We start from the raw sequence: 16,326 nt of genomic DNA, 5'->3' as shown, positions 1-16,326 counted from the left end.
GATGTGTAGTGTCAGTATTTGTTGCAGGCATGGCATGCCTAAATTTGCTAATTTTGCCGATGAAAAAATAATTAAAGTATTTGGCAATATCAGTGTTTTTTTTTTTATGAATGAGGCATTTGATTCAATGAATGATGGAGCTGAGTTTGCCTTTTTGCCCACAATTTCATTTAAGGTGCTCCAAAGCTTTTTACTATCATTCTTTATATCATTTATCTTTGTTTCATAGTATAGTTTCTTCTTTTTATTCAGTTTAGTCACATGATTTCTCAATTTGCGACCAATCGGTCGTGCAGCCAGTCCTTTTGCCTCATCCCTCTCAAACATACACTTTTTCAATTCCTCATCAACCCACTGGGATTGAACAAGTCATTTTCTTAATGGGTGCGTGCTTATTAGTAACTGGAATAAGCAATTTCATAAATGTGTCAAGTGCAGCGTCTGGTTGCTCCTCATTACACACCACAGACCAGCAAATATTCTTTACATCATCAACATAGGAATCACTACAGAACTTATTGTATGACCTCTTATACACTATATTAGGCCCAGCCTTTGGCACTTTGGTTTTCCTAGATATGGCTACTATATTGTGATCACTACATTTTGATGGATTTGGATACAGCTTTAAAGCAGATTTCTGCAGCTTTAGTAAAGATGTGATCAATACATGTTGATGATTTCATTCCTGTGCTGTTTGTAAATACCCTGGTAGGTTGACTGATAACCTGAACCAGGTTGCAGGCACTGGTTACAGTTTGAAGCTTTTTATTGAGTGGGTAGCTTGATGAAAGCCAGTCAATATTAAGGTCACCCAGAAAATATACCTCTCTGTTGATATCACATACATTATCAAGCATTTCACAGATATTATCCAGATACTGACTGTTAGCACTTGGTGGTCTATAGGAGCTTCCCACAAGAATAGGCTTTAGGTGAGGCAGGTGAACCTGTAGCCATATTACTTCAACAGTATTTAACATGAGATCCTCTCTAAGCTTTACATGAATGTGGCTCTGTATATAGGCCGCAACACCGCCCCCATTGGCATTTATGTCTTTTCTGTAGATGTTATACCCATGTATTGCTACCACTGTATCATCAAAGGTATTATCTAAGTGAGTTTCAGAGATAGTAAGAATATGAATGTCATATGTTACAAACAAGTTATTGATTTCATGAACCTTGTTTCTTAGGCTACATATGTTAATGTGGGCTATCTTTAGCACTTTTCTGGGATGCTTGATTGTTTTTATTGCTTTACTGGGAAGCTTATCAGAAGTAGACATGATCATTTTATTTACTGTATGTTTTAGTTGATAGTGCAGGGTGAGCTGCACACAGTGGACTTCCTACTAGGGCATACCGCCTAAGTGCTAACCACAGGAGGCTGCTGAGGGGAGAACGGCTCATAATAATGTCCGGTACGGAGCAAATGGAATGGCATCAAACACCTGGAAACCATGTATTTGATGTATTTGTTACCATTCCACTAATTCCGCTCCAGTCATTACCACGAGCCCGTTCTCCTCAATTAAGCTGCCACCAATCTCCTTTGGTGGTTCATAGGCACATGATTAGTGTATACAATAGCTGTAGGATCGACAGAGGCATTCAGGGGAGTTAAAGGGACATAAATAGGTTACTTACATTGTGACTGCCAACGCCCCTGGGATAATGTAGATCATTCAGCGACACAATGGTAGGGATTATCTGAGCTGGGTCATTGATAAGTAATTGTCTCAACGCAGCCTTGAAATGTGTGGACAGAGTCCAGGAGCAGAGATTATTTGGATGGACTCTGTCATTCCTGTAGAGCATCTTCTGTTTCCAGAAGGTGACAAAGTTATCTATAAAAATTATTCCAACAGAGCTACACTAATCTTTTAGCCAGCTGTGTAATCACATATGCACATAAATGCATACCGACACAACAGTAGGTGTGTCCAAACTTTTGACTGGTACTGTACATACACACACTTTTACACTCATCATTTGCTGCTGCTACTCTGTTCTTTATTTTACTCTTATTAGTATCTATCCTGATGCCTAGTCAATTTACCCTTTACCCTTCATGTACAGATCTTCCTCAAATATCTCGTACCTCTGCACATTGATCTGGTAATGGTACTCCCTATATATCTCCGTTCTTGTGTATTCTATTTTATTCCTCTTGTGTTACTATTTGTATTATTATTTTAAATCTCTGCATTGTTGAGAAGGGCTCGTAAGCAAGCATTTCAAGGTAAAGTCTACATCAGTTGTATTTGGCACATGTGACAAATGATTTGATTTGATGTGATTGTGGGTGAGTGGGTGTAAAGGGATAGTGAGAGATCTATAGAACTGCAATGTGTTTCACCACTTGGCTCCATTTACAAAGATGGAAGCAGAGAACAGCACACTCTCTAAAAGAGAGTCTCCTGACCACCACTATTTGCTCCTCTCTCACTGTCTCTCTCCCTCCCACCCATCTCTCTATTTCTCTCCTTCTCTCTCCCCCCATCTCCCCCCCCCCCCTTCCTCTCCCTCCCTCCTCCAACAGAGAAGAGGAAAGCCAACATCCTGGACAACCTGAACAACACCAACGGCACCATCATTGGCGTCACCTGTTGCATCGTCCTCATCCTCCTCATCGTGTCTGTCATCGTTCAGATCAAACAGCCCAGGAAGAAGTACATCCTCCGGCGCGAGGACTTCGACCCCACCATGTTCCAGGAGGTCTTCGAGCCGCCGCACTACGAGCTCTGCACGCTACGCAGCGCAACGCACGCCACCGCCGCCTCCGCGGACCTAGTCGACCTGGCGGAGGATTTCGAGAACTACCACGCGCTCCGCCGCTCATCCTCACGCTGCGTCCATGACCATCACTGTGGCTTCGCCTCCAACCCAGGCTCCGCCCACCTGTCCCAGCTGTCACTCAGTGGCCGGGGTAGCCGCGGCAACCTGAGCACGCGCGAGGCCCTCCTCACGGACCTTCCACCACAGCCAGTACGGCCACTGCTGCCCAGCATTGCCCCCGGGAACCGGCGCAGCATACTGGTGATGAAGCACAGCTACTCACAGGAAGCGGCCGACAACGGGTGCGACCTCGATGACGACCTGGAAGAGGTTCCCACAACGAGCCACCGACTGTCGCGTCACGAGAAGGCAGTCCAGCGGTCAGTATCTATAGATTTCCAATGATCCATGATCAATCAATCAATCAATGAAGACATCCTAGTAGAAGATGTCATGGGGGAGGGTGACATTGATTTTCTTCCTTTTTTAACATTTTTTAATCCCCCCCTATTTTTGTTCTTTCTCTCATTCTGTTTTTTTTTTTGGTTCTAGCTTCCTTTTTTGCTTTGATCTTTGATCTTCCTTATTCCTGTCAACTCTGCTATCATTCATAAAGAGTTATGCTGTGGTAGTGAGACCTGCCCCCTCACTTTCTCTCTCACCCACTATCTTACTCCCCTTCCTGTCTATTTCTCTCACTCTCTATCTCACTCTTTCACACACATTCACTCTACTTCTTTGTTTCTGTCTCTATAGTTCTTTCTTTATCTGTCTATGTAGCTCCAGCCCATGCTCAGTACCAACAAACATGGCCAGTGTCCTTGATAGGTCTTCAGATATCCATCTTGAATTAAAATACTGATTTATGATGTGCAAATAAAGTGCACGACATTTGCAATGGATCAGACAAACACACACCTCTTTTCTATAGAGGACATGTAGATCAATTCAGTGACTCTCAACAGAAGGGCTTGTATTGGTGCCTGTCATAAAGAGATCATTGATTAATCCATTTGGAATGCAAATTATTTTATTTTGTAAGCTCAAAAGATTAAAACACAAATAACTTTGTTAATAGTAAAAGTTAACTGTGCTAATTATTTTTTTATATGGTAAAGTTCAAACCTTTGGCACAAACCTGTTTTCTATCAATTATATTTGATTGTACGGATATCTGCACCTTGATGGCTTGATAAATTAAATGTTTACAAGTATACATAGAGGAACAGTTCATGTACCTCCAAAATAACTTCCAAGATAAAGTACCTTTGTTGTGCATGCACATTGTGTGCTCTACTGTATTCAACCTGTATACCTGAATAAGTCGTGTTTTAACTATAATGTCCAGCACAGCAATTTCTATGCATGCAAGACTTCCAGAGTTCAAAACTCTGTTGAAATGTTCGGCTTTTATGTAGCGAATATTTGCATTTACATATGATAATCTCTATGCAAAAAAAGAGTTTGATATTAAACGACAGAGCGGTGACATTTCAGGTTCTGCCTCATTGGCTCTTTGAGCAAACACGAATCAGAATACAACACGACTAGGGTGTAAGGCAATCTCAAGGTAAGCCCCCCTTATACAACAATAAACATATTTTATGTTTCTGTGTAGTTCATCGTTTGCCCATATAAGTCAGTATCTCAGTAATGGTAGTTTTATGTCGTTTTGATGTTGACTTTTTTGTGAAGTTATTCTGGATTTAGTTTGTTTTGTTTGTTCGATTTTTTTATATGGTTCATTGTTGTCATCAAGATGGTTCCTCTGCTTGCGGCCATCTTGGTTTATGGTGAGTTTTTGTGTGAAATTTGGCTGCTATTTTTTGGCGTGGTTGATTTGAAGCTCATGTATTTGTCCTCTTCTTACCGAGGTCATATCATGAGCAACATTTTATTATTTATTAGCATGGACTTTTCCAGTCATCTTCTGTTGAACCTATGGAAAATATGGATGATTTTAACCTTTGACCTGTATTTATTTTAGCCTTGTAGCACAAACAGATCATAGCTCTATTATTTAACATACAGATATTCAATTACACTTTTGATTAAGCACATTAATAGTACTACATACACCAATACTAAAATCACAGTCCTAATTCTAAACAAGTTAGTCACCTGTAAAGTTTTCAGACATTTCTAAGGTTTACTGAAGTCACACTTACACGGTATTCTCCTGTTTTCTTGACTTGTTGAATGAATCAAATACTGAACATGGCTTTTCGAGCCTACTAGTCCATGAGCCAGACACCCAAATTTGATCTGTCGGGCTCACTTGGGGTGATGTGTCTCATAGTGATTTTTTAAAAGATCTATGTCCATAGAGTTGGAAAATGTGTGATAGAAGTGCATTAAACCCTGATGCATTTTCAACTTTGTTTGACAAGTGGTTCTGAAAGGTCATGAAATGTCCTTTCAAATTATATATAATATACTGTAACCAACTTTGAATGCAACAGCTACAACTATTGTTACAAAATCGCCAATATTGTGCCATTGACATTAGAATGTTTGAAGCTTAACCATAGAATTCCATGTAATGGGGCAGTTATGTTTTTGGACTATACATTATGGAAAAGGCCCCAAAAAGACTTGTAGATACAGGGCTATTACAGAATCCACGTATTAAGCCCAGAAGCCTTTTTCCAATAGGGCCTCCAAACTACTCAATAGGGTCTTATTGAATAATTTTGCATGACCATACCTGTATGAAATACATTTACGTCATTTAGCAGACGCTCTTATCCAGAGCGACTTACAGGAGCAATTAGGGTTAAGTGCCTTGCTTAAGGGCACATCGACAGATTTTTCACCTAGTCGGCTCGGGGATTAGAACCAGCGACCTTTCGGTTACTGGCACAACGCTCTTACCCACTAAGCTACCTGCCACCCCACAAATACAATTGTAGTATATGCAGAAATATCTTTAAATGTTCATAGTGATGTAGAATACACAACTAAATTAGCCAGGTGTGCCAGATATATAAAGATGTTAAATTATTCACAGAATTGTGATAAGAATGTGCCCAAAAAAGCTTTACGAATCGCTGATTTCTGCAGATGTTATGATCAATAATTGCAATATTTAATCTTCAAACAATGTGATGTCATGGATGTGAGCTGATTAAAATGATATACAATGTTATCCTATTAACTGTTTTCATAAAACAGAGGACTAGAAACTTTCCACAACATTACAATGTAAAATTCCATAGGAATGCCAATATGTTTTCACCTGATGATGAGAGCAGCAAACCATTACACATAGTTAGTCTAAATGAAGATGTTTTCTTACTATGGGGCCGTAGCAGATTGGTCTGTTACTAGAATACTACAAGTAATATAATTGACCTCAACAGGCCCAACATTGGATTTTACTACATTGTAATGGAATGTACGGGGCAGGCCTATAGTCCTCATAATGAAAACAGCTACTAGGATAACATTACACAGGTGCACCTTGTGCTGGGGACACTAAATGGGCACACTAAAATGTGCAGTTTTGTCACACAACATAATGCCACAGATGTCTCAAGTTTTGAGGGAGCGTGCAATTGTCATGCTGACTGCAGTAATCTCCACCAGAGCTGTTGCCAGAGAATTCAATGTTAATTTCTCTACCATAAACCGCCTCAAACGTCGTTTTAGAGAATTTGGCAGCACGTCCAACCAGCCTCACAACCGCAGACGACGTGTAACCACGCCAGCCCAGGACCCCCACATCCGACTTCTTCACCTGGGGGATCGTCTGAGACCAGCCACCCAGACAGCTGATTAAACTGAGGAGTATTTCTGTCTGTAATAAAGCCCTTTTGTGGGGAAAAACTCATTCTGATTGGCTGGGCCTGGCTCCCCAGTGGGTGGACCTGGCTCCCAAGTGGGTGGGCCTATGCCCTCCCAGGCCCACGCATGGCTGCGCCCCTGCCAGTCATATGAAATCCATAGATTGGGCCTAATGAATTTATTTCAATTGACTGATTTCCTTAAATGAGCTGTAACTCAGTAAAATCGTTGAAATTGTTGCATGTTGCGTTTATATTTTTGTTCAGTATATATTTCATACAGGTATGGTCATGCAACATTTTCCAATAAGACCCCATTGAGTTGTTTGGTGGCCATATTGGAAGAAGGCTTCTGTGGGGTTAATGAGTGAATTCTTTGACGGCCCTGTATCTACAAATCTTTTTCAAAACCTGTTCTAGCTGTGTGTGTGCAATTTGGTGCCTCTATCACCAAAGTTAGAATCCCAAAACATAGCTGCCCGATTACATTGAATTATATGACTAAGCTTGCAACATTTTAATGTCAATGCCACAATATGAGCAATTTTTAAACAAAATAATATCTTGTCAAACAAAGTTTAAAATGTATCAGGGTTTCCTTTTTAAAGCAATTTATACAGGTAATTCTGATATGTACCCTAGAGGTCAAATGTCGAAGTTCTGTTGACCTAAACAGAAAATATGTCTGATGGATAGCTGTGAATCTATACTTTCCAATTATATATGGCTGAAGGGTATAAGTGAGCAATAACTTGTTGTATACTGACATTCTTTGGGGTATAATCCCTATGGGAAAAATGAATGGGATGGAGGGACAAAATAAAGAGTTTTAACACAAAGAAAGCTACCATTGATGCACTGCTATAACACATTTTCCACATAGACCTGCAGAAAAATCATTATGAGACCCCCTTGGCTCATGGACTGTACTGTTGTCTTCAGTTTTAAGTTGCATTAATGTGAAAGCATATTATTTCATGTCTTTGTTGGGTAACACTTTATTTGGATGTTCCATCATAATGCCTACATAAGATTGTCTAGACTATCATTGTGCTTAATGTCACCTTTAAGTCATGACTCCCTCATGTTAGTATTATGCTGGGACATTCAAATAAACTGTTACCCTAAGTTGTGTCATTCAGTGTGAGAAATGTTTAGTCCTGTGAGTGTGTTTGTGTGTTTGTGTGTTTGCTTACGCTCTACATTATGTTGCATTGTTTCCATCATATAGACTTCTTGAGAATAGTGCAATCCTGGATCAGTTCGAACGGGCTTCAAAGAAATATGAAAATACGGACCGGAGATTCACATCAGCATAATGGCGATGGTGATGAAGGACTTACGGAAATAGAGAGTATGAAATATGTAACAAACTGGAAGAAAGTAGCTACAATGATAAAAACAATTGCCTGTATATAGACTGGCTTAAAATAATTGAAACTTGAATTTAAGTAGGCTACTACTCTGACCCAATATTGTCACTTCAGATTTTGTAATCTTATTGACTGGACATTAAGAAGGTACATTATTATCAAAGAAAACATTTTGGATGAATATCTACATTGTGAGAGGCAAGTTTGTTGCTTAAATTCATCAAAGGACTATTGTGATCAGAAAACCTTCCTCAGTTCAACGTTTAGAGCATGTGATTTTGTAGGATTTTTGCAGCATATTATAAATGATATTTTGAGGTATCAATGCTTGCAATTTTTCAGTTTGAGGAAAGATGTAACATTTATCAGTAATAATTAGGTGATAAGGCCTACTCAGTAACTAACCCCAGTGTAATTACCCCTCTCTGAATAAGAAAAAATAAATATTATATTATAATTGAAAATGCTATGGTATGACTTGTGCATGCTTTTTATATCCATTAAAACATTAACAAACTAACATCTAGATTGAAAGTTAAATCATCCACTAATACAATCTCAATTATAAATAAGTTCACTATAACATAAACAAAGGAAATCTATCCATACAATTATTATGAGTGATATTAATTGATTGCATGCTAATTAAACTAAATTAAAAGGCAAATGTCAATGCAAAACTAATCTTTGACATTTCCATTTTCAAATTTTGATTCCTCACTGGGGTTTTTTTCTTCAGTGTGGTTGTTTATTATTTGACAAAAACAATGTAATTTCAATTGATTTGTCACACCCTCTCTTTTAGTAGCCTGTAATCTTTGTACTCAGACTTTTCTACTTGGGGTATTTGAAAAGAAGAGAGTTTTTAAAGACGTAAATAATACCTTTCAGGGCTGATTTTATGAATGCTTTGTAAGAAAATTAACAATAAAGCTTAATAATTTTTATTTTAAGGTTTTATCTAATTATTTTTGTCGTGTTTCCCCAGTCCTTATTGTTCAAATTAAATGAAAGGAAATTAATTTGGTTGCAAGTAACATGCTATAAAAGCACATTTGACAAAATATGAATGCAAACACACACACACACACACACACACACTCACAAATGCACACCATTAAGACACACCGTTTAGCGACACTGGGACTATACTAAATCAAAACATTTTGATCTCCACTCAAATGTAATGTAATGTAATTCCTGTCCACTCTCACATGAACATTATCAGGGAGTTGTTACAGTGTTGACTATAGGATTGATGTTATTGCCTGCATGGTTTGTCTACACTACATCATTGCAACTATGCTGACGCCTTCAGTATCCCAACAATAAATCAATCTTTAGTTTAATTTGACATGCTTGCTCAGTTTTCTGGTTTGCTGTTGTTTATGTCAATGTGTTTTTTTCTCTCCAGTAATGCACTGCGTAAGTTTATGTTATGTGTTCACTTCATTTTGACACAGCTAGTAATACTTTTATTGTATAACTGTAACGTGAACATAAGAGACCATGTGAATCAATACTAATGCTGTGTAAACACACACACACAGAGACTGCAAAAATACAGTAATGTCTTAACACATGCACTATATGCACATGTTGTAATGTGTTAATGCTTTAGGGTCACATTTGATTTACGCAGTAATCTGTTCTTATGAAACTTCAGGATGGAGAGACAGAGAGGTAAAGTGACATGTCAAACTGTAATAAACTGTTGTTGCAGTTATTGTGGACTAGGGTGCACTATAAGTAATGGTGTTTTCATTTCTCTACAGATACGTCAGACAGATGCATCATTCTTCTGCATCTTGCCAAGTTTGACAACATGGAACTAACATTAATCTCCCTCATGCATCTTGAGATAACTGTTGCATTGAGCGGCAAAACCAATTTAGATTGTTGTGATAAGGAAAAACAGAAGCTTTTTTTGTGTATGCGTTGGTTTCTTTTGTTTGGATGACAGGTGAGATGCCCTGTTTGTTTTTCTCAAATGGCTGAGATTGTAAAGCCAGCAGACACATATCCTGGTACTCAGATACTGGACTGAAACTTCAAAAGAAAAATAAATACCTTTAATGTACATTGTTCATGGACGGAAAAACTGAACCTGTTCTTTGAAACTTCATGGATTATTTTTTCATTTATCAAACATGTAAGGATGTAATTTTGGTGCTGAAATCCCATCTGGAAACCCACAGTATGTATCGCTGTTATGTTTCCCTCCCTCCATCATGGCTCAAGTTCTTTACCCGGACGGAGTTTCACACCCAAGAGAATGTTGTGATGTCATGAAGGGCATTAACCTTAGTGTTAATCCACTGGACATGAATGGTCTCTTTGGTGCTTTCTGGGGACTGAAATGGGACATTGGGATGTAATATGTAGTTTCTATGGCAAACCACAGACATCTTCAGAGAGTAGCCTAATGAAATTGGTTTTCCAGAGGTCCCAGTTTTGACAATTTCCATTCAGATTTCCAACTAGGATCTCAAACATTGGGAATGGTTGTACTAGTGGCTTGTCTATACACACTAGGCTACAGTAAAAAAAAAGTGTGCTCAATTACTGATCATGAATTAGGCTACTACCTAATTCCTTGATTGCCCCATAGCCTTTCCTTGCATTTACATCAATATTTTATTTCCTGTCATTCAAAATACACCACGTGACCAAAGGTATGTGGACACCTGCTCGTCGAACATCTCATTCCAAAATCATGGGCATTAATATGGAGTTGGTCCCGCCTTTGTTGCTATAACAGCCTCCACTCTTCTGGGAAGGCTTTCCACTAGATGTTGGAACATTGCTGCGGGGACTTGCCACAAGAACATTAGTGAGGTTGGGCATTGATGTTGGGCGATTAGGCCTGGCTCGCAGTCAGCGTTCCAATTCATCCCAAAGGTGTTCGATGGGGTTGAGGTCAGGGCTCTGTGCAGGCCAGGGAAGTTCTTCCACACCGATCTCGACAAACCATTTCTGTATGGACCTCACTTTGTGCACGGGTGCATTGTCATGCTGAAACAGGAAAGGGTCTTCCCCAAACTGTTGCCACAAAGTTGGAAGCACAGAATCGTCTAGAATGTAATTGTATGCTGTAGCGTTAAGATGTCCCTTCTCTGGAACTAAGGGGCCTAGCCCGAACCATGAAAAACCGCCTCAGACCATTATTCCTTCTCCACCAAACTTTACAGTAGGCACTATGCATTCGGTCAGGTAGCGTTCTCCTGGCATCCGCCAAACCCAGATTCATCCGTCGGACTGCCAGATGGTGAAGCGTGATTCATCACTCCAGAGAACGCATTTCCACTGCTCCAGAGTCCATTGGCGGTGAGCTTTACACCACTCCAGCCAACGCCTGTGTGCGGCTGCTCGGCCATGGAAACCCATTTCATGAAGCTCCCGATGAACAGTTATTGTGCTGATGTTGCTTCCAGAGGCAGTTTGGAACTCGGTAGTGAGTGTTGCAACCGAGGACAGATGATTTTTACACGCTACGCATTTCCATTTCACAATAACAGCACTTATAGTTGACCGGGGCAGCTCTAGCAGGGCAGAAATTTGACTTGTTGGAAAGGTGGCATCCTATGACGGTGCCACGTTGAAAGTCACTGAGCTCTTCAGTAAGGCCATTCTACTGCCAATGTTTTTCTATGGAGATTGCATGGCTGTGTGCTCGATTTTATACACCTGTCAGCAACGGGTGTGGCTGAAATAGCCGAATCCACTAATTTGAAGGGGTGTCCACATACTTTTGTGTATATAGTGTATGTGTATGTTTGAGACCCATTTGTTTGCTGAGATCTCTATACTTTGGTAACACGTTAAAGAAATGCTGGACAGAATGTTTTCAATAAACTGATACTAAATCTCATTGAGTCTTACTGAGTTTGTATATTGGAAAGTGATATTAATTTGTGCTTGTCCATGAACAACGTAGGACAGGCTCACACTTGTGTCTCTTTTCAAGGTTGGGGAGTAACTAATTACACGTAATCATTTACATGTAATCTGATTACATTAAAACAAACTGTAATCTGTTATGTTACCAGCAAAAAATATTGTAATCAGATTACGGATACTTTTGAAAAACTGGATGATTACTTATTGGATTAATTTGAAATTTAGAAAGGATATTTTGGAAAATGAATTATGATACCATTCTGTTTTTTCAATGACATTCAATTCAGCATTGAAAAAAAGGCGCAAGTTTAAGTTTGCTCCACCTGAGCGAGTCTGACCACAAGTCAGAGACCACTATGATGACACACCAATGCGTTTGATGGATCCTTTTTGTCTTCTTCTAAAGGGTAGTAATCCTAAAGTAACTGAAAGTAATCCGATTATGTTTGGGTAATCCAAAAGTTAAGTTACTGATTACAATTTTGGTCAGGTAACTAGTAACTGTAACGGATTACATTTAGAAAGTAACCTACCCACCCTGTCCCTTGTTATAATGTTGTAGCCTAAGTGATGTAGCCTACCCTACTAGTCTAGAATACGTGAGCATATTACCAAAGAGAATATATGTTTAAAATATACATGTTTTAAAAACTGTGATATTGCTGTGATGTCTATTTCATCAAAGACAGCATTCTCTTTGATTTCATCCTCTGGGTCCTGCCAGGGACTTACACTGCCAATGACTCTTCCAAGAAAACTCCCTCTCCCACAATTCTTCGCGCTTGTACAGTCACGACGACACATTCATGCGCCCAAGGTTCAACAGCAAACTCCCGAACTGAACGTTGATAGTCCTGCAAGTACTTATTGAAGTGTAGATTGATTTGTGTTGCAGTTAGGTCATTTATATCGTATAATGGTTCGACTTTAGTAACAGTTCATTAATACTGGGAAAGGTTGCGAAAAGTAGTGGCCAGACACCGCGTGCGTTTTCACAGCTGAAGTGGCTAGAAAGTCAACGTGAATAGAGGACAACATGGTGTATTCTTTCATACTGAAAGTTGTGCAGCGTAATTTGCATCAGTATCAAACACTGTCAACGCAATGCGTTCTGGGAATATGCAAACGCATGCAGAACAGTTTGCACCTTCAGAAACCGTCTACTACAACATCCAGGTTAATTTTCTATAGGACTGCAAATCGCTCATCTATTGTGAGTAATATATTTTGTACACGGAGTCGAAGCATTTCTCTCGACACAAGGTTGAGAAGTAAAGGCGAAGAGAAGGATGGTGGTCAGGTGTCAGTACCGAGGCAAGGACCTTCTACTGCACATAAAGGTAAGCCTGTCGAACACATTAATGTATTGACATTCAATCGGAGCCCATAAAAGGACTTAATCAATGGATTTGCCTTGTCAATTACACTTTTTGCACAATAAGAATGAAAGAGACTAAACTGTTGAAAGTGTTGACATTGGCATAATGGCATCATCCTTTTCTCCAACTATCAAAGAGTTTAGAACTAAAAGGGTATACCATAATCAGAGTTCTCTCCCTCGCAACAGTGAAGGAAGCTGGCAAAGACTTCACCTACCTCATAGTTGTGCTGATTGGACTCGGTGTAACAGGTGATTTTCACTTCCAGAATATGATATTGAAACATGAATTGATGTAATCTGATTAAAAGATAATTTTCCCCAACCTGTTGACACCTCTGTGTTTTGCTCTCAGGTGGGTTGTTGTATGTGGTGTTCCAGGAGTTGTTCTCCTCCTCCAGCCCCAACAAGGTCTACAGCAAAGCATTCAACAAAACCAGGTTACACCCAGAGGTGAGATAACAAGCACAGAAACATAACATCAACAAGACAATCTACTCTTAGTCTACATCTCAGTTGAGTTCAGTTCATTTATGTATTTGCCTTTTGCAGGAATGTGTTTTGCGTACGAGAGCACTGAGTTAAGACATTAGCCATCTACATCTCATTAGTCTCACTGCCTCTTCTCCTTGTCTCTTTCCCTGCATCTGTACTTATCTGAAAACACAGGATTAATAAAAACAATGTGGTGTCAGGGGTTGCGTTAACGCAGGATTCTCCATTTTTCACACAGAAAGGGAAAGCTAAAACGCAGAAAAAAATGTGTGCTTCAGTTGCACACTCAAATTGGATCACCAGACAGTGCTCTGACTGATGGATGTGTAGGCTACTTTTCCTCTGGTGTAGTTTTTCTATGGTATCAAGGTAAAATGCAAGATTAACTTCAAGCAAAACATTAGGAAAATGTAGTTATTTCTATGATAAACATTATAAATATGATGGCCATGCATCATTTTTGCTAAAAATACCTTGCTTTTTCATTGTAAGCTAATTTACTTGTGTGGCTGCTTGCCGGCAAATAGCGTTGCACACCTGTTGTCATCTGCTACAAAATGTGTTCCGCTAATGTATTTTGTTGGAAGAAAAACTATAGTTGCACTCCCCTGATCTATTGAAGCAAAAAAACACTTGACTTTCAATATAAAACACAGGTGAAATGGTTTAAAACACAGATTTTTGATGGTCTGCGTTTAGAAAATGCTGATTTCTGAAAGCTAATTCGACCCCTGGGTGTAAAGCTGATTGTTCTCTTCCTTCCTCTTTGTAAAACCACAGGTGATTGGAGTGTTCGGGGAGCCAATCAAGTGCTTCGGTGAGACGTCCCGCCGAGGTAGAAGACAGAAAATCAGGTGAGATCAACGTTTGTTTGTACCATGATGGTCTCTCTTTATACACTGTGATAAGAATACAAGATCACTGAATTAAACAGACTGTGTGATTTACGTCAGTGTGATTACTAGCAAGTTTACCATGTTCTTTCTCCCCACAGTCACGTTGAGTACATGAAGGATGGACTGAAGCACATGAGACTGAAGTTCTACATCGAGGGAGAAGAACCAGGCCGGCAGGGAACTGTGCACACAGAATCTAAAGAGGTTAGACATATTCCCTAGCCATATTCTTTTATGTGTAATTTATCTGCTTGATTGACCTAAACGGTATAGCATTTAGAGACATTATTTTATTGATATCAGAAACAAGATTCTCCATTAATTAAAGAAGAATTATTGGCATAATCGGCAGAGGCTCTTTATGTTGTGATATAAGGTGAAAGTGTTTTAACTCTTTCAACAGAACCCTGAAACTGGAAAGTTAGAGTTCCGCTACATCTTCGTGGAAGTAGACACCTACCCAAGGAGAACCATTGTCATTGAGGATAACAGATAAGATGGGGACTGATTATTTGACCCAGTCTGAAGAGGTGCATCAGCTGTCTAGCATCACTCAGATGATACAGGCAATGCATCACTTTGTTGCTGAATAGATGGAATCAAGTTCGTATGTCTTGTTGTTTAGTATGAGTTTGTGTTAGACACACGTGAACGTAAATGTTGGGTGATTTAGAAAATGGGGTCAAACAATGATTGATGGTAAATGAAACAGATCACTACTGCCATTGCTGACTTTTCTGAGGACAATTTCCTTGTTTTTGAGATAAGTGAGGGTGGAGGATGATCTCTCTTTTACGTGGCTGTTCCCTTCTGAATGCCAATGACTGGTGTTTAAATTAGCTATGATTTGAAGCTATGCCGTTTTAATGCTCCATAGGATGAAAGGCTTCTCTAAAGAATGGTTTACTTTTGTTGTGAAATGATGGAAACGTAATGCTGTAAAAGAAAAGCATCTGATGCAGAGATGTTATTTGTGTGTTGACAGTGAAAATGTTGAATGTCTTTGTTCTGGTCATGAATCTACTACACTGATTTGAGATATGGATAAACATCAAAGATTTTGAGTTAACTAAGACACCTGTATTTTGAGAGCAAATAAATATAATTATGTTTTATGAGTATGTGGTCATACAAAAAAGGAATGTGACTTGATTAAACCCCCAATGATAAAGGATTCACTGGCCATGTGAAATTATACATATTCTGTCACACTGCAAATGTTCTATTCCACCCTGAACTTATTGGAATTACATTGTAGAATAAATATGTTGTTACACATGAGGTTGGTGGCACATTAGTTTGGGATAACGGGCTGGTGGTAATGGTTTCCATGTGTTTGATGCCATTCAATTCGCTCCGTTCCAGCCATTATTATGAGCCGTCCTCCCCGCTGCAGCCTCCAATGTTATGGACAGTATTGATATTTTTGTATCATTATGCCAATATTTGACAGAGTATATCATCCTCACTGTGCATGAGTGCATACAGACACAATAGTGTGCAACTGCAGCCCACAATTCAGGGCGTTCCCTCCTACCCACCTCAAGCATCCCATTGGTTCCTTCATGAACCCCTCCTCCCCCCGAGCATCCCATTGGTTCCTGCATGAACGCCTCCCTCGAGCACGACATCTTCATACTTATGTGACACTTTTGAATGTGGGTCAAAAGGGAAATTAAAGTATTATCAGAGTTTTTCAACCCTGCCTCCCGTGTACC

The 16,326-nt window shown here is 39.5% G+C and overlaps 2 protein-coding genes across 2 annotated transcripts in view; both read left to right on the top strand.

Moving 5' to 3' along the window:
• Nucleotides 1-4,339, top strand: part of neto1l (neuropilin (NRP) and tolloid (TLL)-like 1, like) — a gene marked incomplete at both ends in the record, with an annotated part of 165,886 nt that extends 161,547 nt beyond the window's left edge. Inside the window, 2 exons of the mRNA XM_084152148.1 lie at nucleotides 2,546-3,161; nucleotides 4,279-4,339. Coding sequence (XP_084008274.1) covers nucleotides 2,546-3,161; nucleotides 4,279-4,339 — 677 coding nt within the window. The remainder of the gene's footprint in view (nucleotides 1-2,545; nucleotides 3,162-4,278) is intronic.
• Nucleotides 4,340-12,636: 8,297 nt separating this feature from the next.
• Nucleotides 12,637-15,889, top strand: timm21 (translocase of inner mitochondrial membrane 21). Its single transcript, XM_084151683.1, has 6 exons — nucleotides 12,637-13,179; nucleotides 13,407-13,469; nucleotides 13,573-13,670; nucleotides 14,493-14,566; nucleotides 14,707-14,812; nucleotides 15,012-15,889. Exons 1-6 carry the CDS (start codon nucleotides 12,876-12,878, stop codon nucleotides 15,102-15,104), a joined length of 738 nt encoding a protein of 245 aa, XP_084007809.1. The 5' UTR covers nucleotides 12,637-12,875; the 3' UTR covers nucleotides 15,105-15,889.
• Nucleotides 15,890-16,326: the final 437 nt, after the last annotated feature.

Source organism: Coregonus lavaretus, assembly GCF_964263955.1.
Source record: "Coregonus lavaretus genome assembly, chromosome: 34".
Taxonomy (NCBI): Eukaryota; Metazoa; Chordata; class Actinopteri; order Salmoniformes; family Salmonidae; genus Coregonus; species Coregonus lavaretus.
The sequence above is the reverse complement of the archived record's forward strand: the minus strand, read 5'-3'. Positions and strand labels throughout refer to the sequence as shown.

Excerpts from the sequence above, each read along its gene's own strand:
- timm21 (XM_084151683.1), top strand. The coding sequence starts at position 12,876 with ATGGTGTATTCTTTCATACTGAAAGTTGTGCAGCGTAATTTGCATCAG. Across the intron at positions 13,671-14,492 it reads AAACCAGGTTACACCCAGAG|GTGATTGGAGTGTTCGGGGA; the intron begins GTGAGATAACAA and ends GTAAAACCACAG. Across the intron at positions 14,813-15,011 it reads TGCACACAGAATCTAAAGAG|AACCCTGAAACTGGAAAGTT; the intron begins GTTAGACATATT and ends CTCTTTCAACAG.